Genomic DNA, 27224 nt, shown 5'->3' on the forward strand with positions numbered 1-27224 from the left:
AATTACAGGTATAGAAATCTGGTCTAGTCATTGAAGTAGCTCAGAAGAGCATGAGAGCTCTAAGCTGGCTGAGAGTAGTGTTGTGCCTTATTGTACTGCTGCAGAAAACATCTGAATATGTACATTTGTACATAGGAATTGTAAAAACTCTTAAGTATTCTATTACACCAGAGTGCAATATGTTTTTTATTATAGTTTTCTATTTTTCTAATTATGTATATTTTTACTTTATTTTATTTTGCTATGTTCTCCAGGTTCATCTTGTCTTATTTCACTGCTGTACAATGTCACGTTGGGTGTTACGACCTGTCAACTGGTTTATAGCTGGTTCCACTCTTGTTTTTGATGGTGGTCATTTTTGTTTTGTTTACGTGTGAATCACAGATTGTGCCTTTAATCTTCTCGTCATTTCTCTGCTCAGCACCTTGGAAACCACCTTTGATGGCAGCGTCACCACAGACATCAGCAGCGGCGGTGGAAGCAGCAGCAGCAGCGGCGGCGGCAGCAACAACAGCGGAGGTGGTCGGAGCATCCTCAGCATCACCTCTACCCGGCCCTCCTTGTCGTCGTGGCGACTGGGCCAGTCCAGCCCTCGTCTGCAGGCAGGCGACGCCCCCTCTATGGGGAACGGTTACGGTGGCCGGGCGGTTAGCGGCCAGGGAGGGCGCTACTTATACCCGGGGCACCTCCGGCGGCAGCTGGCTGGCAGGGGAGGTGCCATCTGCAGCGTGGACCTCGGAGACAGAGCTGGGGAGGACATTGAGCTCGACGGCATCGCCATGGAGGTCACGGGATACATGAGCGATGGAGATGTGCTGAGCAAGAACGCTGCACGCCCTGATGATGTCACCAGTGGGTACGTGGAGAGAGGGTTGATTTTTTTTTTTAAGTCCTACAAAGATTTAGAAGATTAGTTCATTTATCAGGTGAAAACACTTGCAGGGTCTAGGTTTTCTGACGTGGGCCTGCTTCTTCCTGTGTTTTATCATTGGAAATAGAAGGCCCTTTGTTTTTGAATACCTGATTTTAAAGAAACAAGCAATCAGAAGACTCACTGTGTGCTGTTCTCATGATTTTATAGAATAAACAGTTAAAGAAGAGATGAAGAGATTTATTGATAACAAATCTGGTCATTTATTTATCATCAGGCATTTATACCTGCAGTATCATGCAACAAAGTGAGGTCATGTGAGAGAAACGCTCAGCACAGTTTGTTGTGTACGTTTCCAGTTGATCACTTGAAATGTGAGTTAACTGTGTCTGATTTAGCCAGTGAACTGAGGACCTCAGTCACCAGACCTGTCCAAGGTGACGTAAATATTCATATCCAGAATAAAAAATGTTATTTGTTATTTTGACATCCTCTATAGATGAGGCACAATTAGCACTTCAGACACTGCCTATATTGTAAATATCATTTTTGTCTCTACTAGAATATGTGTATGCATATTAATATTATTATAATATATAATATCTTATATTATTAATTGTCTTTTTATTAAACCTAAGCTTTTTAAATGTTTTTTCATATAACAGAATTTTTCTTGAAAGGTTATAAAGCTGCTTTCTAACACTCTTGTGAGACCATCGATGGTTTATATTTAGATTTGAAATACAATGTTATGGTTTAATTAAGTGATTAATTAAAACAACTGGACATAATAAATTATTGCTTCATAGAGAAAGGCAAAGATCAGTCATTTTATGTGATACATGTGACCCTGTTTGCATTACGTTTTGTCAGCAGAGGGCAGTAGTGATCCTTGCTCATAGGCCTGTGATTCAAGTATCAGATGATATCGCACAGTTTAGTTTCAGTAGCATAAGCAGAATTTGTGTGATCTGTATAGCCCAGATCCCACAAGTATCCCATCTCTCTGTCTGCAGATGTGAAGACACTGATATGCTGATAACCTGTTTATTTGCTCTCTCAAAGCCAGTGTCCATGTTGTAACAGGCCCTTCGCATGCCTTGACGGTCACACTGTGCAATTTAAACTCTCCTTATTATCAGATGAAGCTGTAAAAGGCGTCTACTCGCCTTCAGATAGCACAGTGAGAAGGCTCTGGTTAGGCTTAGGTTTCCGATGGCTGTAAATGTAAGAAATATTCTAGCTGCTTGGCAAAGCAGAGTGATAAAAATTAAAAATCATGAAGCTCCTCAAATCTGATCCCATGGATCTGCACTGATCCAGCTGTGCTGAAACAGCTTGGATAGAGGCAGGGAGCTAAGGGCTCCTGCAGAAAGTACTTGATATGTCTGGGTCGTGGCTGTGTAGACTGAGGCCAAGCCACAGACACACCTGGACAGGTGAGTGATGGCACCAGGTGAGCAGAGACATTTGCCTGCCCTGACAACTTGATATCCAGGCTGGATCAGATCTGTGAGAAAAGCAAAATATAAATGTATAATTACCTTCAGAGAATTTTCTGCTGATCTGATCTTGTTTGGGCTGCAGTAAAAGATTATTTTTGATTTTTCATTCCATGGTTTTGTTTATAAAATGTTAGAAATGTTAAAAACAACAGAAGAGCAGCGAATCCTAAATGAGGAGCTGGAACATGCAGACGTTTAGCGTTTTCGCTTGATAAACGACTTATATGTCAGTTTGAGTTGGCTTTCGTGTTTAACCAGTGGATTCTGAGATGGGACAAACTTTATTAATCCCCAAAGGGAAATTCAGGATGTTTGCTGTGATCAGGGTTGCTGCTGCACATGTCTTGATGCCAGGTGTGTGTGTTTGAATCCTTTTAGCTAGATGAATTGATGGATGGTTGGCAAAATGAGCTTTTATTCAAATTGAAGCAGGTTGACTAGATTAGGCTTCTTGTGTTTTGAAACTGCATATTTTTGTGCGTGTGGGCGTGTGCATAGTTTGGAGAACCAGGTTAACCATTTCAAACAGACGCAGACTGATGACCTCTCCCTCCTCTCTCCGACCTCAGGCCATTTAGCAGTTCGCTGTCTGTCAGCCACTAACTAACTGGTTTTTCCCCTCTGAGGTGAGATCCGCTGGTAATTAGTCAGGCAAATTGTTTGGGTTTAGGTTGTCCAGGCCTTTGAGATATGTGTCTCTGACTCTACATGTTAATATGTGGTTTTTACATTATTAAAATGACTCATAATATCATCAGAAACACTTCTCTCCAGAAGTAATGGTCCTTTTCAAGAGACATAAAATCCACAGACCGTAATATGAAAAAATACTTATAAAGAATCAGGTTTTGGTGCTGTGGTCACCACAAATTAGATTATATTCAGCAAAGGAATGAGATAAAGGCACAAATGATAAATCTCAGCAGATAAAATCCAAATATCTGCTCCATTAGAGTTAAATAAGAGTTTTTGTGACCAGCTTGGCCCTTTAATTATATCTTTAATTGATAGTTAATCAAAAATCGTTCAATATCTTTTATAATTGTTGATTCATTTGATTGTCATTTATAAATATTCACTGTTTTAGCTTCTTAAGTTTCAGAATTAACTGACTTTTCTGTTTTATATCATCATACATGAAATATTTTTAGGTAACTGGACAACAGTTTTTTCTCTAATGTTTGACATTCAATGGTGATCATAGATTATCGATTATGTATTTAAAAAATAAAAATAAAAGTGAGATATAATCAAAAAAAACCTTTAGTTGCCAGCCTGGACATTTCCAAGCACTTTTAATTCTGAATCCTTTTATCTATGCTGATAATGAATTAGTGTGGCTATCTCTGTATATTACGAATGGACAACATGAGTGATGACACCACATTCAGTATCTGCAGTGGTTTTCTCCAGTCTCCCCCTCCCCTCTGTCCTCGTTCTGGTTCTCTGGCCCATGGAGACGAGGACTCCCCCCTCCCCACCTCCTTGGCTCGGGGGTATGTTGCCCAAGCTTCCCCTCTGCCCTCCCCCCTCTCTGCCTTCCTCCCTTCCCCTCCCATCCCGCCTCCTCCTCCACCTTTCGCAGACAAACCCAACCTCCAGCCAGGAGGTGAAAAGCATATGGGGCTGAGGAGAGACACAGCATACCAGCACTGAGCTCCCAGAGAGCAGCGTAGGCTCACACACATTCAAGCTACACATGGGCACCTAATTCGTGCGTGGACAATGAGACTCTTCAGTGATACTATACACTGATCTCTGGCTCGAACACACCTGGTGGGATTATTGACAGAACAGCAGCTCTCACACAGTGGCTCAGACTTAGTGTAACAGAAAACGGAAAAGTCTGCTTAGAAGATTTTTATCGACAGGGATCAACCCTCACCTGGACTTGCTTATTCTGCTCTGGACTGTGTTTCCATGTTTGAGGCAGAAAGGTACGTGTGAGTGTTTCAAACCAGAAAGAGAGAATCTTAGACTGTTTTTTTTTTTTTTAGTGTGACAGTTTCATGTTGTCTGTGCCACAGGGCATGCATTCTCCCTTTAAGTCGAATATGTCTGGAGTTTCATTTACACAAGAGCTTCAGCTTGTGTTAGTTCTGTGTAAACTCCACCAAAGTGCTCAGTGTCAGCCCAGTAACTGTCTTGTTTGGACACGTTTCCTTTGCTGCAGAAGGTTACAGGTTAACAGGCATCTGAAACAGGAGGACAGGGAGGTTCAGTTACTCATTAGAGTAAAGGAGTAATGTGTGTGTGTGTGTGTGTGTGTGTGTGTGTGTGTGTGTGTGTGTGTGTGTGTGTGTGTGTGTGTGTGTGTGTGTGTGTGTGTGTGTGTGTGTGTGTGTGTGTGTGTGTGTGTGTGTGTGTGTGTGTCTAACCAGCCATTTTCAAGGTGACTTTGCTTTGGGATGATGGATGTTTTCCATAAAAGACAGTCAGCCCCCCCCCAGAGTGGCAGATCCCAGGATCCTTCATGCCCTTTTTGTCTATTGTCTCTCTTGTTATTGGAAAATCTTCTGCACAACAAGTCGTGTTTGCAATGTGGCAGTTCATGAGTGACTTTTACTCTTGGTTGGTTGATAATATTTATAATGCTCATCTTATACTCAAAAGCCTGAAAGAATGAATTCCAAATGACACGCTACGTTAAAAACAACTAATAGTAATAATAGTAATAATAATCTAACTCAGTTCAAAAAGCAGCTGTGAATATGTCGTTTGGATTTAAAGGTCTAAAGTCAAACCCAGGTTTGCTTTCTCTCATCTTGAAGTTTGCTCTTTAGTACATGGTAACAAAATGCTGAATCTCCATGTTGAGTGTAGACTCTTGGGAATCATTACCAAAACGCTACAGGATGACCTGACACAGCAGCCACAGCCTTTATGGTGCTTCCAACATCTGGTGCTTCCAGTTTTGCTACTGGCTTGTTCTTCGGTACAACAGATCAGTGTGACAGTTTATATTGTGGTCTTCTATGTAACTATGAGGGGTTATCACCCAATGCTGTGGCCCCTCTCCACTCTCCAAAGCTTTATTTGCCTCTTTTAGTTCAGTGTTTTGGCTTTCCAGCCTGCAAACCTAGTTGTTATCAACCCTAAACCCAGCGGCATGCAAGAGCCAGTGCTGTTAATTCACTTCTGGTGAAACAACTGCACAGTATAAAGTATAAACTCATATGTTTGTAACTTTCTAATTAGACATTATTCTTTTTTCAGCTTGTCCTGCTGCTCCTAAATGGCCATAAAAACACGTAATGCAGCTTTAACGATGAAAATGATTCATTTATAATCATAATTGCGGTTGTAAACATTATGAAGGCTACAATTTGTTCAGCATCTGTGCAGGTTTGAACGGGTTTGTTGAGTGTCTTCCTGCTCTGGAGTTTCAGTCCTGTGGCTCAGTTGCTGATTCTGTTTGTCTGCAGTTTACACAAAGGAGCTCTGTCTATAGGAAACACTGTACTGTGTGTATACTGTGTGTATACTGTGTGTATACTGTGTGTATACTGTGTGTATATATATGTAGGATTAAATATGTGTGTATGTGTGTGTGTGTGTGTGTGTGTGTGCTGGGCTCCCTCTTGCTGAGATCCACCTAAAGATAACACAGAAAGCTTTTTTAGCTTGGCTTCTTTTCTACTCACTTAAATCAGAAACCATTCACCGTCTGGACCGTCCAGGCCCAACGTTTCATTTCATCAGCCAGCGTTTCATTAAAGTACACCTGGGCTGAACAAGTCAATATTTAGTTCCATTAGGAATCTTCTCCCCTGGTAAATATTTGGGGAATTAGTCTGTGTTGTTTTAGCTTGAATGGGAATGTTTGTGTAAGTGTTGGGGCCTCAGCATCAGCTTGAGACTGTAACTTCTGGTAACAGTAAACCTCAGACTCCAGCAGCAAATCAGCTCCTTTCAAATGAAATCTTCTCTAATGAGATGACATGAACGATGTTCTTTCCCCTGCCCTCGCATGTACAGAACGTTTATAGCTTCTTTTAAGAGTCAATCAGAATATCCCAGACTCAGGTGGACTCTGATGATGAATAGAGATGTCTTTACCTCATCCTCGGTCCGTTGAGCTGCCACTGCATTTTAAGGCTGCTGATGTTTACCCCTGTCTTCATGAGGGAAACGTGTCTCAGTCTTCAGTCAGATAGTTTTCTGTCTTCAGTATTTGTGTGGGAACATTTTGCCGACTGTTTGATTGATGAGGGCTTTGCCACAGCCGGAAAACTAGATGGATGTGGGTTCGTCCTGCTCTATACACAACAAAAGCAGCTTTGAGAAGACGAACAGTGTGTGTTGACTCAAATCCCGTACTGCACAACTTCAAATCATTTTTTTGCCCTTTAATTGTGTATCTTAGCCTGTGTTTATTATACTTTGTTGTGTTTTGCAGCTATATGACTGATGGAGGCTTGGGCTTGTACACACGGCGCCTGAACCGCCTGCCTGACGGTATGACCGCCGTCCGAGAGACGCTCCATCGAAACACATCGTCAGGACAGGGAGATGCTGACAGGTAAGACGAAAAATCTCGTCGACGAAAAAGTGTGAGTTTACCTCCAGTTGAAATTGCAGTTTTTGCCATTTGAAACACACCAGGTATTGGACTATGTCTTTGGATTACTTGGATTTACCAGAATACTTTTTTATGCCTCCTCTCATCTTGAGCCTGTGATCCCTTGTGGCAGTTTGGGCATGTAAGATGAATTTAACTAACCAGTCACATGTCTAGTGATGATTTTCAGAAAGTAGTTTTATCTTACTGGAGTCGATTGGGTTTAGTCTTTTCCTGCAAGTTGATAGTGGACAGTCATCTTAAATCATATCACAGATATCAGTGTTTAATGGAGTACTTGAAATAGATGCCTAAAAAACAAATGGAGAGCTGAAAAAACCCCTGAATCTCGTGTCTCATGTCTTTTGACTCTTGAACTTACTGTTTTTCTTTGCGTCTGCTTTGGGTCTTACCCCATCTCTCTCCGTTCTGCCTCTCTGTTTTCACAGAATGATATTGCACAGGTTTTGTTTGGACTTGTAACACTACGCAGGACGTGATGCAACCGAGCTTTGTTCTATAAACTATGCTGCTGAAACACGAGCCCGAGTGCTGGAGAACAGCACTGACATACATGCATTTCTATGGGTCTTATCAGGATGTATATGCCTGTGGAAAATTCTGGAGTGTCACGTGTCGCGTGTGAGTGATTTGGAGAAACGCCGCGGTCTTTGTCCAGTCAGAGAGATGGAGAGCGATTTGTTTCCTGACAGAAATGGACGTGACGCTCGAGTTGTGAAAGAGAAGGATGTGGGAGACGGAAAGAGATAAAGGGGGAGCGGGGGACAAGCTTGATATTTAGATGGACTGCAGACCGGATGATTGTTTGGACATGGCTAAGGCTTAACACTAAAACGTAACCTAGTTGGAGGGATGACCGGCTGTGTCCCAGTTTTAAGACAAGCCCTCATCAGCTTGTGATCTTTCATTTAAAAGAAACGTACCAGGTGTTTTGTGTTTTAGGACTGATACTTAAGGTTTTCAACAAATCAGTCATGCTGGTGTGTTTTGTCGTAGGTTCAAGAGCTTCAAGCAGACTTTTCCCAGAGTCCTCAGGTGTGGCTAATTTCCTGTCTTTCAGACTTTTGACCTTTGCCCTCTCGCTGCCTTTTACCCTGCAAACACATAAACACACACTCGGTCTATGACTTTAACCTCTTACAGCCCTCAGACGGGGCTTAACACAAACAGCCCGTCTCCTCGCCTTTCATCTCTCCACCTCTTTCCTTGTCTCTTCCCATGCAGGACTCCACAAACTGGTAGCAATTAAATGATAAAAGTTAGGGGATTTCTCTTTTTTATTCGATGTTGTGCTTTGATGTTTCCATGTGAGGTTTATTTGAAAGAAGGCAGGTTGCTCCAGTTCCTCCAGACACTTGACATTTCCACTTTCATGATCTTCAGACAGCTTCATTATCACGTTCGTAGGATTAGAGAAGAGAGAGTTTTAAAAAGAAGAGTGGAATGATTCCCCTCCTCCCCCTGAAGCAGTGTCAGATAAATGTGCTTACTGGTTTGGGATTAATTAGCAGAGTTGAGGAAGCTGCAGATAAAGCACATTAGCATATTAAACAGAAACCAGTGGAGCTGGAGGGTAAGGAGGGATGACTGGTTTTCTCTTGTAAAAGATCAGGCTAATTTAATACATGATGGAGGCTTAATGGTGCAGGTGGAGGAAGGTGAGCACATTACTTTGCATGTATGAGCTCTGAGGTGTGTGCTGTCTATATTTACTCATTGGGTGTGTGATCCATCTATACGCCTGCTAGCGTTTAAATGCCTTTGCCTTTTAAACACCCTCTGGTTGGTGGGGCGGCCGAGCCTTTCGGGGCTGGTGGGGAAGTGGGGGGTCGGGAAGGGTATTGCCAAGACATTGGGGCAAAAACCTCATGACCTTTTAACAAGGAGGTCCCGAGCTTCAAAGGGTTGAGGTTCACATTAAGGAGCGTTCAAAAAAACTTTAAGCTGCCGAGCTGAAACCATGACCAGACCTGGACTAATGAGCAGCATAAAGGATGGAGCTAGGAAAACTGGGTTGAACGTTCAGATCATTGAAAACCACTCGGAGCACGTAGCTTATCATCAGCTGACACGCTGACTGTTGGAGGTGCAGAAACTAGTCTTACTCAGAGCTTCACACTGAGTCGTGGCACAACAGGACCTGGGAGTTGAGTAAATAGGCAGAGACAATAGAGACTAGTGTGTGAGTGTGTGTGTGAGTGTGTGTGAGAGAGAGAGAGAGCACGCTCATCCTGGGTCATTTATCTCATGTGGCTGGAGAAAGAGGAAGCAATCTATAACGGTCTGTCTTCTGATTTGAATTCTCTTTGTTAAAGCAGACAAAGGAGGTGTCTGTGGTGTGAAGCTGCTGTAGCTGTGGGTGTTTGGCCCATACCCTTCCCTCTTTGCTGAGCCGTTACATATCATTTCTCTTTTCCACATGGGAACTTGATATAAATGCAGAGAGAGGAAACCAGGGTATTCCTCTCACAAAGACAGAGACTATTACAAATTAAAGAGAAAAAAGCAGAATTACTAAATATCATACAACAAAGGAAAAGAAGAAGATACAACATACAACACACTCAACGAGCCAAACTGTGCCAAAGACACTACATCAGCAAACAGCCATCACAAGAATCAGCAGCAGGGATTAGTGCAAGTGTTTTTTAACCTGTGCAGCAGCTGTTCTGCTGGCATCATGGGATAAACAGCAGCTTCTAACTTCTTTGCAGACTTAGCTTTTGTAAAGTAGCTACTCTGAATGTGCTTAGTGTTTCACAGGTGCTGTTTTAAGTCCATAAAGACCGCTCCAGGACAATGGCATTTCACTAAACTAAGATTCTTGTGCACAAACCCAGCTTCCTGGATTGTGCTTTATCTTCTTACCTTGTAACATAGCACTGTTTTCTGTTTGAGCAACCTCTAACACAGTAACACGGCCTGTTACGAACAAAAACATCCCTTAACCTTCGGTTCAGTTTGTGCTTCCTCCATTTTCAACGTGGTGCAGTTTTACTTTGAAGTTACTTCAGAGCTTAAATCCTTTTTGATCAAATGTTTAAATTATCTTTAAATTATAATATGCAGTCACTGTATAACTGCTGATACAGTGGATGTTGATGATACTTCTGATGAACCTTGTTAATGGGTGTTGTGTGTCTGTAGCTTCGTGTGTGTATTAGACACACAAAGCTCTAAGGAGGGTTTTACTCTCGCCCGGAAGCAGACCTGAAGCTGTAAAAAACATCTACACACACATATTTCGCACACATGCCCCAAGCACTAGTGTGTTCTCTGTCCTGTCTGGTCTTGAGCAGGTTCCCTGTTGACCTCAGGGAGAAACAGAGAGGTTCACCTTCGTTCACCGTCTCTTCCTCAGCTACCAACAACACCTGGCATTCCACCTGTCTCGCCCTCTCCCCGTCTGTCTCTCTGTAAACCCTCCTCCACCTCCTCCACCTCCTCCACCTCCTCCACCTGCTCCCCTGGTTCAGCAGAGTGAATGTTGTGGTTTGCCTGCAGGCTCTCACTGTAATAATAATAATAATCACTGGATCGGTCTCATCCCCTCCCTCTGCCAGCGATCCTGTTCCCTGTAGAACCAGGAGTCTATTTGTATGATAATCACAGACACAGGAACTCGGCTTCTTCTGCACTTTCCTTCCAAAACTTATCTGGCTGATCATGTTCTGCTAGGAGACAACAACATCAGCCCATCGATGCTGATCACTGCAGCTGTTTAATTTCCCTTCCCACCCCTACAGGTGGTGTGTGTTTGGTGGTGGTGAGGTGGTGTTCCTCAATCTTGGGTCCTCTACCAGAGTATCAGAGGTCTGGCAGTTTGAGGGTTCTTCGCAGTATCTTAGCTGTTCCCAGCACTGCGCTCTTCTGGACTGAGAGCTCTGATGTTGTTCCTGGGATCTGTTGGAGCCACTCTCCCAGTTTGGGGGTCACAGACCCGAGAGTACCGATTACCACGGGGACCACTGTTTTATGTATACCACCAACATACCACAGACTCACTTAACTACTTTTTGATCTTTGGACTTTAGATTCTAGGATTTGACTTCAACAATAGAACGTCATCGTATTGCTAATCTGAATCTCTGTCTGGATTATTGAGAAAGTGTAGTCACCTTCATTTGTGGTTAATTCACACTGCTTGTTAACTTGGTACTAACGACGCGTTCACATCAGGGTTGCAGTTGACTTGCATGCTGTGGACGAGCTGGATACTCCTAGGACACAGGACTGCTACAATAGTGTTGTGCCTGGTGTGCTACTGTTTCACTTTTAGGTGGAACAGCCAGTAGAGGTCTATTGACTGACTCTTTGTTGTGTTGCCATGTTGGTCACATACTGTGGTAACAGTATCTTCATGTAGCGGCTACAACATTATTGAGCTTTTCATGGGCACCCACAGGACTCGGTAGAGATTAAGGATTGTGGTCTGGTTGAAGACAGAAAAAGTTCACAGGGACCTTGGACATAACTTGTTTACTTACTTTTAAGCAAAACCAGATCTTTCCCTAACCTTAGCCAAAGTACATAACCAGTCATGAGACTCTTGATGTGAGCCCCAGTCTCTGGTATGACATTGTGCCTTGTATGGCCACCATTCATCCCATTAACCTTCTAGCGACTCCAATGTCATTAATGAATGTAGTGCTTCATTAATTTAAAATAATCCAGCCAGCGATTGTTTGTGCTGTAGCAGTTTACTCGTCTATAAACATAATTTACAGGGTTTATCTTGAGTCAAGAAAAGAAAAGACAGAACTATTTCTAAAACATATTTCCCAGTGTGGCACAATAACCACAGGACAATGTGTTTAAATATTTGGTATGAGATCCTTAACAGCCAGTCCTGTCCTTTGTCTGCTGTCTCCTTATCTTCTGCACTCACACACACTCATTCATACTCACTGCTGCACGTTTTCTGTAGCCAAATACGTTTTCACAGATATCTTTGACCTTTGACTCCTTACAGAATATTGAGTTCTGCAAATGCCTCCCAGCCATGTTCATGCTGAATGCAGCAATCTGCTCTGCGTTTGTGATGAGGCCATGCTGACAATGCTTTCTGGGGCACGCTGGAGGAGTCTGAGACAGTCTGACCCACAGTCGGTAGCTGTTTTGGATATTTGCTTTAAGGTCAAATAAGATCTTGATACTCCTACACGAGAAACATGCACCAGAGTTGCTGCAGAATTCTCTCTCAACTACGCTGCAGAAATCTTAGTTTAAAAATGTCGTCAGAAGATCCAAGATAAACCAAATCCTTTCTCTGGGCAGGCTGAGCCATTTTTTGTTTCTTACATTTTTATACTGACCATTAGGCCTTGAGGGAGCAGCAGCATGTTGCAGTAAAAACTGGTTTATTTGAGTTGAATTGTTCCGATCACAAACCGTTTGCACTGACTTTATGTTTATTAAAGTCCAAAATAGGGGCACAGCTTCCGCCATCAATGTTTATTTAGCTGCCCCCTGTTCCTCCAAAGAGGAATAGTCCGGATGCACTTCGAAGACGGAAGTAGACGGTACAACATAAGTACTGAATACACTGGATGACTCAAGCACACTACCTGACAGGTATCAAGCTTTTCAGCTCAGTGAGCATTTGTCTTTTTAACAATTTATTTAAAGAAAAGCTGGGAGAGTTAGTGTGATCAATTAATGCCAGCATGTACCTGTAGGTTAGTGTGTTAACAGTAGACTTATTAGCTACAGGACCAGCCTGCAAATACTTGTCCTAGCCCTTTTAGAATCCCACGTTGTATATTGCTCTGACTCTTGTTACAGGCAATAATTTTTAGAAAACCTGTGAAACACAATTTGTTTTGGAGAAAGACTGGAATAGTCTTGGGGCACTGGCAGATTTGGTTTCCACAAAGCATCCGTTTAGGACAAACATTGCTTGGATATGTTTTTTACAGTGTAACCACACATTGAAGAAATTCGCTGCCCATATGCATGTGGGGGAAGGTGGCATCGATTAGGGTTGAGAGTCTTGATTTACACAGAGAAGAAAGGAGAAAGTATCGACAGGCAAAAAATAAGAGGTTTATTACGAGAAGAGAAAAACAGACCGAAAAAATCCTCAGAGAAATGATGTTGCTGTTTCCATGGAAACCGTATCAGTAGACCGTCTTCACCCCTCTGGGCTTGTACCAAGTGCGCCAGCCTCACCATAGGAAACGCATACTGGAGAGGGCGGGGCTCTCACTCAGGTAAACAAGGGGTTTTTCTGCAGATCGTTCTCATTTTTATATCAGACACTGCAGCTCTAACATCCCCTGTACTCGTCTCTCGAGCTCTGAGCTTTCACTGTGCTACCAAAGTATTTGTTTAAGCTTGTTTGCACATTTGTTTTTGTCTAGTTTTTCGCCGTTTCACACAACTGCCAGCGCTGAAACGTAGTAATGACACACAGAGAAGAACAACCTTGTTAGATGTGATAAAAGCTGTGGTCCAGATTCAACAGCAGAGCAACTTGGTTGTAAAGTATAAGAGTCTCAGCCAGCTGAAATAGCCACCAAGCCTGCAATTTCTGAAGGGAAACAAAGAGATCAGAGTCTTGGTCCCTGTCTGTGATCCAGTTTGAACCAGGAGGAAGCAGCAGATGGAGAAAGCAAAGTAACACGTAGCACGTTGGACTTTAATTCGTCTACACTGAGTCGAGCACTCGGGACGGGGTAAGTTTTAATCCTTCATACCTCCCATGAGTGTTAATTTCTATTAGGCTGGGTGTGAGTGTGAAGTGCGGTCGTCAGCAGCTTTAAAGCAACTGGATAAAACTGACTTCCCTCATTTCATTTCTTTGTAAAAGCTGCAGGAAAGGCTCAGGGTCAGAGGTCTGCATGTTGTGGGGGCTCCTGTCATGAACACTTGAAGACTCTTCTTGTTACAGAATCATCTAAATAGTTTCACCTTAAACAAGCTCCTCACGACACAGAATGAAATGTTTATGTTTATTAACTGATACTGGAGATTTTTTTAATATTAACATGAGCTTTTATTTATTTCTTATTATTTAATGCAGATTTTTGCAGTGTGACTAAAAATTAAGACTAAAAAACAAAAGAGTATCTGTGAGGAAAAAGAACAAAGTGGCTTGATGTTATTAGAAACTCCTGAAACTGTTCTGTCATCTGGAGCTCGTTTTAAAGAGGGTTTTAAACCAGATGAGAGTAAAAAACTACAGATTTGGGGTAAAAAATTAGCATTTTATACTAGACCTGAAAATGACTGGTGTTTTTAAAAACGTTTGGACACTAAGGAAGCAAATGATGCTATTTTGTGGGCGGAGGGTGCAGGGGCAGTTACAGCTTTGTGTTTCATTATAGCATCCATGCGACAGTGCATTGGTTTGTTGTGGCACAAGTGACGAATTCCACATTTGTCCCAGTAGTCCTTTGAATTTAGCTTTTTGGATGCATCATAGAGGAGTTGTGTGCCTGTGCTGAGTGATACATGTCACGTGTAAAGAGTTTGTGTGTTTTTACTGTGGATCCGGGTCAGTCGGTCGAATCTGTGGGTGTGTGTGTGTGTGTGTGTTTACACATCAAACAGAGAGAGAGAGATGATTCAAAGGAAAGCTGCGTGAAAGAGAGTCAGCCAGAGGGATCTGCATGCTTTGATGAATTCTCAGACTGTAGATAGCTATTGTTTTTCTCTAATAGAGGAGACAATGGGACCAGACACAGGACAGACAGACAGTGAGACACAGAGAAAGCAAGAGAGACATTCCTGAGCGCGTTGTCCGGTCCAGTACTGTCATTTCTCGTCACTGCAGGGACAGCTGTGTCATTTTCGTACCACACGGCTCCTGGGCTCCGGCCCGGAATGTGCTGGGTCCTGTCCCAATGGGCCCTTTGCTGCCTCCTTCACTCTGTGCCTACAGTATTTTAGTCCTGAGTATGTTACTTTTCTCAAATTTAGATGAAAAGCTTTTAGGTGTTTTTAGCTCCAATAATTCAGAAGTGGTCCTTCTTCTTTTGGGTGCATTTAAAACACAATGGCAAATAAATACTTTGTGAGAATAACATCAATGACCTTACGTTTAACCAGTCCAGTCCAGTTAATGCTATCATGCCTAAGCTATGAATAGCCTGGAGCTTGCCTCTATACCAAAATGTTGAAACACCCAGGTCATTTTCCTGGACCCTAAGGCTGCCAGTGCATCTACTCATGGTAGCAATCCTGGCATTTCTCTCTGACAGTAAAACTGGCTGAGCAACTCTCCAGAACCTCCAGGGGAGGTGTCTGCTGTTGTTGTGTTTTCTTATTGTGTCAGAGTTTTCATAGTTTGTAAATGAACTGTGCACCTGTCTGAATACAAAACCTTGACTTGATTCTTGTGGAGCTTCTTATGTTTAGACATTTCATTTTAGGAATCTCAGCTCATTTTGTAAAATAAAAAAATCGTGTTTTGCATAAAAGCATTTTCGTGTTCCTCAAAGTAACAAATCAAAAAAGTGTCATTTGAATTTGTTAGGCATCGTATCAAAACAAAATGTATCCACTGCTCATCATCAAGCTATGACTCCACCAAAAACTGAAGCATGATCATGTTGTTATTGTGCAGCTCCATGAGAAATGAGATTTTTGTGTCGTGTCCAGTGTTTAAACCGTATTTCCTGATTGAGGCGCAGTGTTTTGCATGTCTTTGATGATGCTGATGTGTTTGGGCTAAAGTTAGCACACACTGGCTGCTCTGTCCTGCTGCGTCTGCACAGCTCACCTGTCAACTTGCCCATGATGCCACCTGTGTCCCCTCCTCACCCTGAGGAGGGCTGTGCTGTGCGTCCTCCCCTCTTCCTCCCTCTGTCTGCCTGAGATACAGATTTGGGGATATGTGATCCAGACGCAGTAGTCGCCCCTCAAACACAGGAAATCCCCTTACTTCTGCTTCACAGCTCTGTTGTGGCCACATGTCTGTGTATATATTTCTGCGGCACAGATCCTGTGTGCATGTGCCAGAGTCAGACGGGGCTTTTCAGGGGGGGGGTTGCAGTACTGCAAGGCCGACCAACAGACCAACACAACCACAGCCCTGAGGGACGCACACAAGAAAAGTTAAACAAACACAACCACGGCCTGTTTCTCAGGATATTACCAGACACTCCTATTGGCTGACCCACAGGGCGGCCCTTTTTGTCATTGGCTCCCTCGCTGCCCCCATTCTGTTCTTCTCTTCAAGGAAAGTTTGGAGGTTTGGCCTCTGAACTCTGAACCCTGTGGGAAAGCAGAGGGATTTCTTAAAGGACCTGAGAGTGAGAGAGTGAAGTCCTATATCACCCTGAGAATGACAAACCTGCTCACAAACAATTAACTGCACACACCAACAGATTCAGAGGGTCAGTTAACCAAAATCCAGTCATTCAGTCACTGCACAAAGGAAGTGTGATGATCTATTAGGTGCCGGCCTTGTCGGTCTGCATTTGGCACCACTTCCTCCCGGGGGCAGCCCGCGGTTAATGTCTCCATCTTCTGTGATTGGCCGTAAAGGGCTCGGTGGTTGTTAACTGGCGGGTTGCTTTGCCAGCGGGAGGCTGTGGGCAGGGCCACGCCGTTTGGCCTGATCTCTAATTAGCACTGGCTTGTCAGCTAGTCAGGGTGGATCTGTCTGGGAAATTGCAGTCTTGCATACAAAGACACACACACACACACACACACATACAGAAGCACACAGTATAGCAGCGGTGGGATGAGATTGTCCTTCAGTTTGTCTGTGATCATGTGGCTTTGACTTGTGTTTCCATTTGATTCTTGTTTGGTTGAACTAGCTTATTTAGGGCTTTGGGTGTGTGTGTTTCAGTGCTGTGTGTTAGTGGTGCAGCTGCAGCAGTGAAGTGGTTAACAGTCTCGGGGAGGCTCATGTTACCAGCGGGGCAGGTCCTTCCCTCTTCTCCCCCCTGAGTTTCTTCTATCTCAGTCCAGAGAGAGATAGTGCCTGAGAGACGATGCATCAGTGCAATGAATGACAAAGGAGCTGGATCTAGGAGCAGTGCCAGGCGAGAGAGAGGGCGAGAGACACTGGTACGGCTCAGAGGAGGACTGAGACAGATATTTGACCGTGTGAACGCTCTCAGTAGCATGGAGTCATGAAGCTCTCTGTCCAGCTTGGCATATTCCCACAGCGCTCCGGTTCTCAACACAATCCAGGCACCCTGACCAGGTAGATAAGTGTATGTGTGTGTGTGTGTGTGTGTGTGTGTGTGTGCACAAGTGTGTAAAGGAAGCTTTGTCCTCCAAGTAATGACTTTGATTTAGCCCCTGCTCCAAAGCACTGTGATGTTTGTGGGTTTGGATATGTCTATTTTTATGGCATAAATGTTTATTGTCTTTCGGTGTGTGTGTGTGTGTGTGTGTGTGTGTGTGTGTGTGTGTGTGTGTGTGTGTGTGTGTGGTGGGGGGGACTTTCCCTTGTGGCTTTAAAGACAAGTTGAGACTGTTGTGGTCACTCTAAATCTCCAAGCACCTCTCAGCTCGTCTACTGCACAGATGCTTTCAACTCTAAAGTTCAGTCTTTGTTCTGCTCCCGTTGGTTTGATTCTGCTGGTGAATCCAAAAACAAAGAAACGTTTCCCCATTTTCTCTGTGTGTCATGTCGCTGGTGCTGGTGATGACTGAATAGACTAAAGATCAAGTGTGACAGATAAATGATCAATGGGAACTGATGTGTAGCTCTGGGTTTTGAACTTTGAAAAGTTGGTATCTCTCAGATACTCTCATTTAAATTAGGAAACTATTCATCTGAAACTATTTTATTTAGGCAAAGAACTTCTGTCTGACTCTTAACCTGAAACTGACTTTGTAGAAAAATATGTCCACATTGCTCAGAATATTGTCGTGTGGTGTCATTATGAAAGAAAACAAATGTCATAATGAATATGCAGAGCCGGTGCTCATATGGTGATTGTAATGTTGAAACAATGTTCTGATGAATGAATGAAAATACATCCAGTCATTTTAATAATCAATTGTTTATGTCATTTATCAAACAGCAGAGTTGGATATTATCTGGTTCAGTCCTCAAATGGGAGGATTCATCACCTCCTTCTGTTTTTATTGTCATTACTAAATATAGTTTCGTCTTGAATTGTTGTTGACACAATGATCTTTGACAACTTGAAGACACCAGCTTTGTCTTTGTATTGCAGATGAGTTATCGACAGAAAATAATCAATGAAAATAATATTTGGCTGTAGCCCAGTTAATTCGCTCCAAAATAAGGCGTGATAATTTACAGTTTGTTTCAGCCTTGCATGTTCGTTCACTTTGTATATGTGTCATTACTAATTAGCATTTGTGTGTGTGTCGCTATATAAAAGACTTTCTTGAAGTTTTCTGTATCATCAGTGTGTGTGTGTGTGTGTGTGTGTGTGTGTGTGTGTGTGTGTGTGTGTGTGTGTGTGTGCGTGTGTGCGTGTGTGTGTGTGCGCGTGTGTGTGTGCGCGTGTGTGTGTGTGCCTGCCTGTGCCTGCCTGCCTGTGCCTGCCTGTCCCCTCGGGTGCAGTCGACCATGCACTGGCCATCACCATCAGCCTCCCTCTGGCCCTTTCAGAGTGATGTTTGCCAACTGGCCGAGCTTCCTGTTACCCACAGACTCCCAGCAGACACACACAAACACGCACACACTGATGCACACACACATATTTAGAGATATCCTGAATTAACTCCCAGTGTTTACTCTGTTCAGATGGCTCTGTTTGAACAAGTCACAGACACACAAGCCCACCATGATGTCACCCCTGCCACGAGCCTTTGTTCATATGATGGACAACCCCATTCAGCCTGTTTGTGTGTGTTTGGAGAATAAGAGAATGATCAGTCTGTGGGAGACACCGGATCCTTTTTCTTAAAATTATTATTTGAAATTTTATTTCCGTTTAACACTGTAATTAATAAGGCGCAGTAGGTTTATTGCATATTCATTTGTTCTATGAAACATAATAAAAGCAAACGTTTTTAAGTGTTATAGTTGATTTACAAAAATGCAAACGTCACTGAAGCTCCAAAAAGCATCACAGCTTCTAAAGAGTCTATAGTGATACAGAACAAGTACTTTGTCTATAATAAGCATCAGACCTCATTGCTGAGCATTCAGACTCTACTGACTGCTGAGTCAATGAAGGAAGAGCCAAGTGGACGTTCCTCTTCCTCTCCACTCTGGAGGATTTATTGTTTAAATAGCATTAAAGCGAGTCTCTCTCTGTCCTGTGTGTGTTCAGCTGGGATGACAGCAGCTCTGTGAGCAGCGGCATCAGCGACAACATTGATACAGATGACATCAACACCAGCTCCTCCATCTCCTCCTATGCCAACACACCTGCAGCACAGCGCAAGGGCCTTAGCACGCAGGTAAAACCCCCCACATACACACTTCTGTTCACAACTCTGCAGTGGGTTTGGACAGACGGTTCCAGCTTGGATCAGAGTCCAAGTTGGATAAATGTCTGTATTAATTAAACCCAAACATTTAATGCACCAAACAAAACTTGAGCTTTAAATATTAGTGTTCGGGTTTTAGCGCTTACATTTGATTTGATGAAAGCCCATAAAAACATTGTTGTGCCAGGGTTTCAGGTCCAAATCTGTTTGCAGTCCTGACAGTGGACAGTCATTTTGCTTACACTGAGGACGCTAAGCATAATGATTGTATTTGTGATGTTTAGTCCTGAGTTAAATATTTGGTATCAGTTCTACACTACAACACAATCTGCTGTCAATTACTGGGTTTCCTCACTCAAACATGTTGCCATACAAACATCAGTGGTTATTTTTAGTGCCACTCTTAGAAAAACCCAGTAGCTCGTGGGTTTTAACACAGCAACATGTATTTTGTTTTGCCAGTTGCTTAGAAACAATGTGGTTTAGTCAGTATTATTATGTTAGAGGTGTGAATTATTCATAAAAGCTTTTTATTTATTCAGGAAATGAACATCTGTTCTGCATCCGTTCACAGCACTGGATGGGTATAAGAGAAGCAGTTTAGAGTTGGTATGAGGAGCTTTAACAGCCAGTCTCGTGTCTCATGAGCTACTAATTCAAAGGTTAAATATCTCAGCAGCTTCAATAGCAAGGACTTAGATAAAAACCCGCTGATGCCAGTGAAGACCGTTTGAATTTGTCATGTGAGTTTGTCGCCTGCAGTGGTGGACTGAACGCCGTAGTGTTGGACAACTGTCTGTGTGGCACAGCTGTGGACTCACAAAGCTCAAGCTGATGTTGACACTGATTAAGAACCACTATAGTGCAGGAAGGAGATGGGTAATAATAATAATAATAATAATGTTGTCAGCTGACTCATGGATATGTCTCTCTCTCACACATACACACACACACACACACACTGTATTGCGGCCGATGCACAGCCAAACATGTGATGTGTTACCATTATTTCTGCAGAGGGTAAATTGCTGAAGAGCAAACAAAGCAGGGCACAAAGAAGCCTTTCTCTCTGCACAGCAGCTCTGACAGCGCAGGTTAATGAAGTTTGCTTCCTCTGGTAATAACACGTTTTGTTTCTGCGTTTGTTTCAGAGTACAGCAGAGCAGTGTGACACTTTTCTCTAACAGTCATTTTTCCAAATCCTCACAAATCAGCTGTCGATCCTTCAAACAGATGTAATTCACTGTTAGTTCCAAATGGCTGATGGGTGACTATTACTACTATACTGAATATGTTATACTTTTACTTAAAACATTCAAGTATTCACATCCAAAGAAATTGCAAGTTCAGGGTTAATTTGCCTTCAGTATGTTTTCTATAATGAAGCCATAAAGTCACAGGCTCCACTAGTATTTATTGTAAACCTGAGTTCAGATTCAATTTCTAAGGAACACAAGCTCAAATCTTTCTGCTGGTCAAACAGACAAACTGCTACTAAGGTAACAGTGTGTGAATGCAGGTAGGGTTACCCAGCATGCTGGTGGTTTTTAGAGACACTTGACATTGTGTCATCGTGTGTGTTTCCAGCCTGTAACGGATGCTGAGAAGCATTCGGCCTCCACAGCGGTGCATCAGGCCTGGTCAGGAGACGAGGTGAAGAGGCCAGACGGTGGGTCAGACAGCGGGGTCAGGATGGAGCCTGGGTCCAAGTGGAGCCGCCGTAACCCCTCTGATATCTCTGACGAGTCCGACAAAGGCGGCTCAGGGAGGAAGACCCCCTCTGTGTCCCACACGGGCTCCTGGAGGAGAGGCATGAGCACTCAGGTTGGGGTGACATCCCCCCGCACTAAAAGCACCAGTAGCACAGGCTCCTCAGGCTCTGTCGGCCTCAAGACCCACAGTTCAGGTAATTCAGACATCTGCTGTCAGAAATATTTATTAATGATGATAATAACAGACAAAAACAGTCTGAATTTTAGCCACTGGTTTAACATGTTCGTTACAGATGAGAGTAATTGTTGCGTTTGCTTCCACAGAGGCAGCGTTGCCTAAAAGACTGTGTCTCTCCCTAGTTTTAGAGGTTTGATATTATTATAAAGACAAAAGGCGTCTTCCACTAGCTGCTGAAACATTTACTGCTACTGTTTCTCCACCTCGAGTCCTGCGGGCAGTGATCTGAAAATGATCCGCTCATGTGTCCTTCTGTTTTGTCCTGCAGGTAAGACGGATGATGTCAAGGTGTCAGAAAAAGGACGCGTCTCTCCTCGTCCCAACGGCCTTCACCGCTCGCCCTCGGATGCAGGACGCAGCAGTGGCGATGAAGCAAAGAAACATTCAGTGCCCACCAGCCGCACCTCGACAACCAATACCCTCACACACACCGTCTCAGACCCCCATTCCCAGACGCACACGCTCGCCTCGCGCACCCCGACCAGCACCTTTGGTTTCAAGAAGCAGGGTCCTGGAATGGTAACCATGGTTACTGCCAGCGGCGCCACCATCACCAGTGGCTCGGCCACCCTGGGGAAGATGCCCAAATCTGGGGCTCGATCGCTGGCAGGAGGCCTGAAGCCCGGAGGGCAGGAAGGAGGAATGGCGCTGACTCACCACGATGACGGCTTCCTGCCCATGAGCGCCCGCTCTACACTGCAGTACCGCAGCCTGCCGAGACCAAGCCGCTCAGGAGCTGCCACCCGTAATGGAAACCGCTCTTCGACCAGCAGCATCGAAGCCGCTGTGCTCTCTGTCACGTCTCACAGTAAAAACTCAATCAGCATCACCAAGGCCAACGGCGCAGGAGGCCTGCTGGCCAATCAGACGGATCGGGAAAAGGGCGTGTCCGAGGTTGATAACCTGAGGAGTGGAGTTATGATGCAGGGTGGAGGAGCAGCGACCGTTCCTCTGACAGGAAGACAGCAGGTTTCCTCACCTACGCTACGCAGGTGAGCTCACGCACACGCCTACAGAGCATCAGCTGCATTGTCAGTAATCCTGCGTGATGAGCCGCACTGAGTGGGGCCGTCTTGTATGGGCTTGACTTCACCCACATTCAACATACGCTCACCCACACACAGAAGACCATTTTAAAAGACAGTAATCATCCAGGCACAGTAAATGATAAGCAGTGGTGAGTAAGGATCACCCGTGTGGGCTTGTTTCACTCACACACACACACACACACACAGGGAGGTTAAATCAGGCCTTTGTGAATGCAAGCCTTGAGCTGGGCTGATCAGCTGCCAAGCCTCAGCCTTGGCGGTGCAGGGGGAGGGTGTGGTGCGGGGTAACGGGAGCTGAGTCTTACCTCAGCACTCTGCCTCCATTAATGTGAGGGAGTGATAACTCTTCAAAGAGCCTGCCATCATCGTCCTCCCTGGCTTCAGTTATCACAGCCTGCCATTTAAGTCTAACCAGAGCTAGCAGAGAACCAGGAAAGAGTTAGTGCGTGTGTGCGTGTGCGTGTGTGTGTGTGTGTGTGTGTGTGTGTTGGCGTCTTGGCTGTGACTCAGCTCTGAGCACTGACTCTACCTTTCTGAGCTACTGCATTTCTTGTTTCCTGGAGAGGAACAAATAAGACCAGTGTCGTCGTCCTGTTAGTGGTGACAGTAACAACAGTTTTATCCAGAGCAGATTTTAGTATGTCCATAATATTTCGATGAATTTTGTCTTTAAATTTGCTGTTAATGTTAATCGTCTCTGGAGGAGGAGCCACCTTCCTAACCTAAAGCTAAATGTACATTTCCATACAAATAAACTAAACAGAATTGTTAATCAGTGAGGTCCTGTCTAACACATTACTGTTGAAGGTCACAGTGTAAAGAGCAAATGTTGAATGAAGAAATTAGTGATGTTTTAAACGTGTCCTCACAGACAGTAGATTATATCCTTTCTCCCTCTGTTTTCCTTCTTCCTCCCTTCCCCAGATTGTTTGGTGGAAAGCCCAGTAAACAGGCTCCAGTCACCACAGCTGAAAACATGAAAAACTCCACTGTTATCTCTAACCCTCACGCTACCATGAACCATGTGGCCACGGTGCTCGAGTCCCCGGATGGAGGACTGGGAGGCGGGGACAGCGAGACCAGCAGCCCCCTGTTTGGAGGCAGACCCCTGGGCTCCGGGACAGGGACACTGGGCAGTGAGCAGGTGAACAGGAACACGAAGACGAATAATTGAGCCTGTTGGTTGTTGCGTTAGTAACATGGGTTTTAAAACCATCAGTTATTGAGGTAAATTGGATGATGACATAGAGCTGCCATTATCCAAAGAGAAAATAGTGATGTGTACTTTTGGAGGCATAAATCTTTAGTTCTACCTTTCCACTAAAATCACTGAAGGTTCATGCTTTATTTTTAGACGTGTGTTTACAGGAGCAGCCTCTCATTCATTAGTTACACTGTTAGTTTCCACTGCAGACATGCTCCAGCTGCCTACCACCCATTATTTACAGCGAACTGAGGCAGATACGTTTGTTTTGGAGCTGAAGCTGAGTTATTTTTAGCTTCCAGTGTAGATCCAAGCATGGCACTGTTGGTTTGTTCCTCAGTCCACCTCCTCGGTCCATCTCCTCGGTCTACCTCCTTGGTCCAGACCGAAACATCTTACTAGACAGTCCCTAGTGTGAGCTTGCTGATGTTAGCAGTTAGCTCGGTGTGTAAACATCTGTACTGTCTATGTCAGATGTCAAACTGTCAGGGTTAAGATTCAACGATCGTGATCTTTCACATGTGAGTTGGGACATGATTTCGTACTTATGTGATAAGAATGTGGGACGTTCTCTATAGAACACGAGGGCACAAGGATGATTTTGTTCTTACCTGCCACAAACCTGGTGAGTTGCTTAATATCACAATAAAGTGTGAGCATGCTTAGTCATGAACTCTGTGTCACGCTCTCACATGAGTCACGGGGCTTTATCAGACTGGTTATGAATCCTAACTAATACACGGGGCATTGTTTTTCAAAGCAACAGTCAGCATGTGTCAGTTCACCTCGACTAGTCAGCTGATCCAAAGTATATTGACCGTCCAACAGCAGTGGAAGAAATTAAACTGAAGGTCCCAATTCTCCACAAATACATGTGTTTGACATAAAGCAGAGAGCATCAGGAGGTTTAGGACAGCTGTTGGATATTTTGCCAGTGATTGAAGTGATTAGTTGTCTCAACATTATACCAGATTGACTGATTCTGCTCCTCCGCAGGCCTCCAGTCCCAGCTCGGCCTACTCCTCCACCGGCCCTTCAAACAGCTTGACGTGGGGCACCACCTTCAGCACCTGCTCTGCCCAGAGCAGGGAGGGAACGCTGGGCGGGCACGGCGGGATGGGCAGCGTGGGCTACCCCTCGGTCAGCAGCATGCACACCAGCAGCGAGTCCATCGACATGAGCCTGGGCAGCACCGGAGGCGGCGGCAGCCATGGCGCCCACAGGGAGGACACTCTGCCTGCACTGGGCCGCACTGGCAGCGTCAAGACGGGCATGTCTGAGAGGTGAGGACACAAAAAACCCTAGTTTCTTTTTCCAAAAGCACTCTGTGTGTTCTTCAGTACAGCATCTCGCTTTCATCAGTGTGTATGAGGTAGTTTCCAGGTGCTTCAGACAGAATGATGTACTTTTAAGGAGGTCTGCATGTTGCAGGAGGTACAGGAGGTATAACTTTACTATAACTGTGTACTTTTGTCCAAACATACTTTGAGGTTGTGTTGTGTTTCATTAGTTATTGCAGCTGCTTCACATATAATCAGTTTATAAATTAAATTAAAAAACACTAAGAATTTATGAAAGTAGTTAAATAAATGAACTTCACTGAAATTACATTCAAACCCTGAAATGCTGCTTACACCTTAATGCATCAGTGATAATAATTTACAGTATTACTACAATACGCTTTGAAGGTGGGAAATCTGCACAGAACCTTCACTGCTTATTAAACTCAGCAGCTTTTGAGAGCAGGACTTTGACTTGTAGTGTAGTTTTTTTGTTTTTCGATACTCCTTGATACTCCCTCCATTGCTGACCACGTTAAATTATCGCCCAGTTCTGACAGAATCCAGGACCGAGATGCACAAAGCTCCCCGTCGTGCCGAGGTGCCGCTTCTCGTTTGCCGTTCTGTCTGCGTTTGAGCTGAGAAACCAAATCCTGTGGCGTCCTCGGTCGATTATGCAGTGATTGTGGTCACTGTAGCGGATTCCATCCTGACAGGTTGACTGTGTAATGTGACAGGAATGTCTCGCAGGAAACTTAATAGCATTCGGAGTCGAAGCTCTGAGGCAGTGACATCACCCTCCTCGCTCAGTTTTCTTATTAGCTTCATTGGTTGAAGTTGAATTCTGTTTTGAACGGTTTCTTCATCTACTTTATTCTCTAAAACTTTCTTTCTCTGTGTCTGTTGTGCATTTTCCTTCCCGTCCTCCATCAGTCCCCTCTCCTCCCCCTCTGCTAGCCCCATATTCAGCCGAAACACGCTACCTCGGAAGCAGGACAGGTAAATGTACCTGTGTGCACTGTCAGGCTTCTGGTGGAACAGGTGTGGAGGTTCCTACTATACCACCGCCTGCTACTGCACAGACAGCATCACAAAGAACCACAGAGACTAGCTCTGACAGCACCTTGTTGTATTTCTTGTTTGTTTGTTTTTTTGTGTGTCACTCTGTGTGGTAGTTTGTGGTTATTTTTAGGACCTCCATCTCCTCTATGAATGGAAATTGTCTGTGTGGATGTTGGCAGCTTTGGTGTGTTTGTCCAGTGCTCCTCTCTAGTCTGTGACTGTGACATGCTGCCACCTTGTGGTAGACTTTTTGTGTGCAGTAACATGAGTATAGGATATTAATTAGAGCTTTGCACTGCAAATATGTCAGTCTTAAAGTTTTAGATTTCTGAGCCTTATACGTTACAATAATCATAATGTAATGTGAAGAATTTCCTATATTTATTTTTCTTTATTCCAGTGTTGTAGGAAAAGAAAAATTGCTTGGTAAGATAGAGGATAATAAACTAGGATGTACTAGTGTTGAAAATATCTCTGCATATTAAAAATAGTGTCAGGTAGTCCTTGAAAGGTGCCGCTACATGTTTCCTTTCCTCCTTGCATCTTTTGCTTTCCTCTTCTGAAGTGTTTCTCTCCTACAGCGGGCCACACTGTGGTAGAAACACTCTGCCAAAGAAGGGACTCAGGTACTGACTTCACTTCTTGCTGGATGTGCTGCGATTTGCACACTGTTTCGCCAAATTGTCTTCTGTTTTTCTTTCTTTCTTTCTTTAGTTATTTTTTTACATCTGCATTCACACTTCGAGGCTTTTGTGCTCACGCTTTTAAAAATGCTGCTGAAGATTTTGTTTTGGCACGTGTTGTGGTGTTGTGCTTCTGTAAAGAGGCATGTCGCTTTGTCGTTGTGTGAGGCTATCACTGTTATGCTGTAGCAGGCTTGATTGCTGGGTGGGGGGGGGCTCTGGCTCGAAGCTGAGAAATCCAACCTCTGTTCACACTGTTATAAATTCTGGTTTCAGGATCTGATTCAATCAATATTAGAGCTCAGCTTCTAATCGGTCTGCTAAGAGAAAAAATCATCTCACTGATTGTGGAAAATCATAAAAATCAGAATCAACTTAACCTATAAAAACAGAATCCAAGTGTTGTGTTTTGTGTCCTGGCTTCCACTTAAGTCCTTTCTGTCATGACCTGTAGGTATGGCCCGTCCCCAACGCTGCGAGGCCACGAGGAGGCCCGTGATTGGCTGCGCTCCCACTCCACCAGCGGGCTGCAGGACTCGGCCAGTAATTCCCCGTTCTCCCCTGGCTCTAGCCTCACCTCTCCCTCTGGTACTCGCTTCAACTTCGGACAGCTCGGTAAGTCCCACACGCCACAAAAACACAGCAATTTTGACATTCATT

General features: G+C 44.1%; 1 protein-coding gene across 9 annotated transcripts in view; it reads left to right on the forward strand.

Moving 5' to 3' along the window:
- nav2a (neuron navigator 2a) overlaps positions 1-27224 on the forward strand; it is a 92241-nt gene that overhangs the window by 46460 nt on the left and 18557 nt on the right. For 5 of the 9 annotated variants that reach the window (XM_026319868.1, XM_026319869.1, XM_026319870.1 and 2 more), the window contains 10 exons: positions 422-856; positions 6776-6898; positions 19177-19306; positions 20924-21242; positions 21555-22278; positions 23260-23479; positions 24536-24822; positions 25753-25818; positions 26463-26507; positions 27019-27179. In XM_026319868.1, the coding sequence (XP_026175653.1) occupies positions 422-856; positions 6776-6898; positions 19177-19306; positions 20924-21242; positions 21555-22278; positions 23260-23479; positions 24536-24822; positions 25753-25818; positions 26463-26507; positions 27019-27179 (2510 nt within the window). Of the gene's footprint in view, positions 1-421; positions 857-4011; positions 4314-6775; positions 6899-16914; positions 17121-19176; positions 19307-20923; positions 21243-21554; positions 22279-23259; positions 23480-24535; positions 24823-25752; positions 25819-26462; positions 26508-27018; positions 27180-27224 lie in introns of those variants that run through there. The other 4 variants (XM_026319876.1, XM_026319871.1, XM_026319877.1 and 1 more) reach the window with 4 other exon arrangements.

This window comes from Mastacembelus armatus, chromosome 3 (genome assembly GCF_900324485.2).
Source record: "Mastacembelus armatus chromosome 3, fMasArm1.2, whole genome shotgun sequence".
Classification (NCBI taxonomy): Eukaryota; Metazoa; Chordata; class Actinopteri; order Synbranchiformes; family Mastacembelidae; genus Mastacembelus; species Mastacembelus armatus.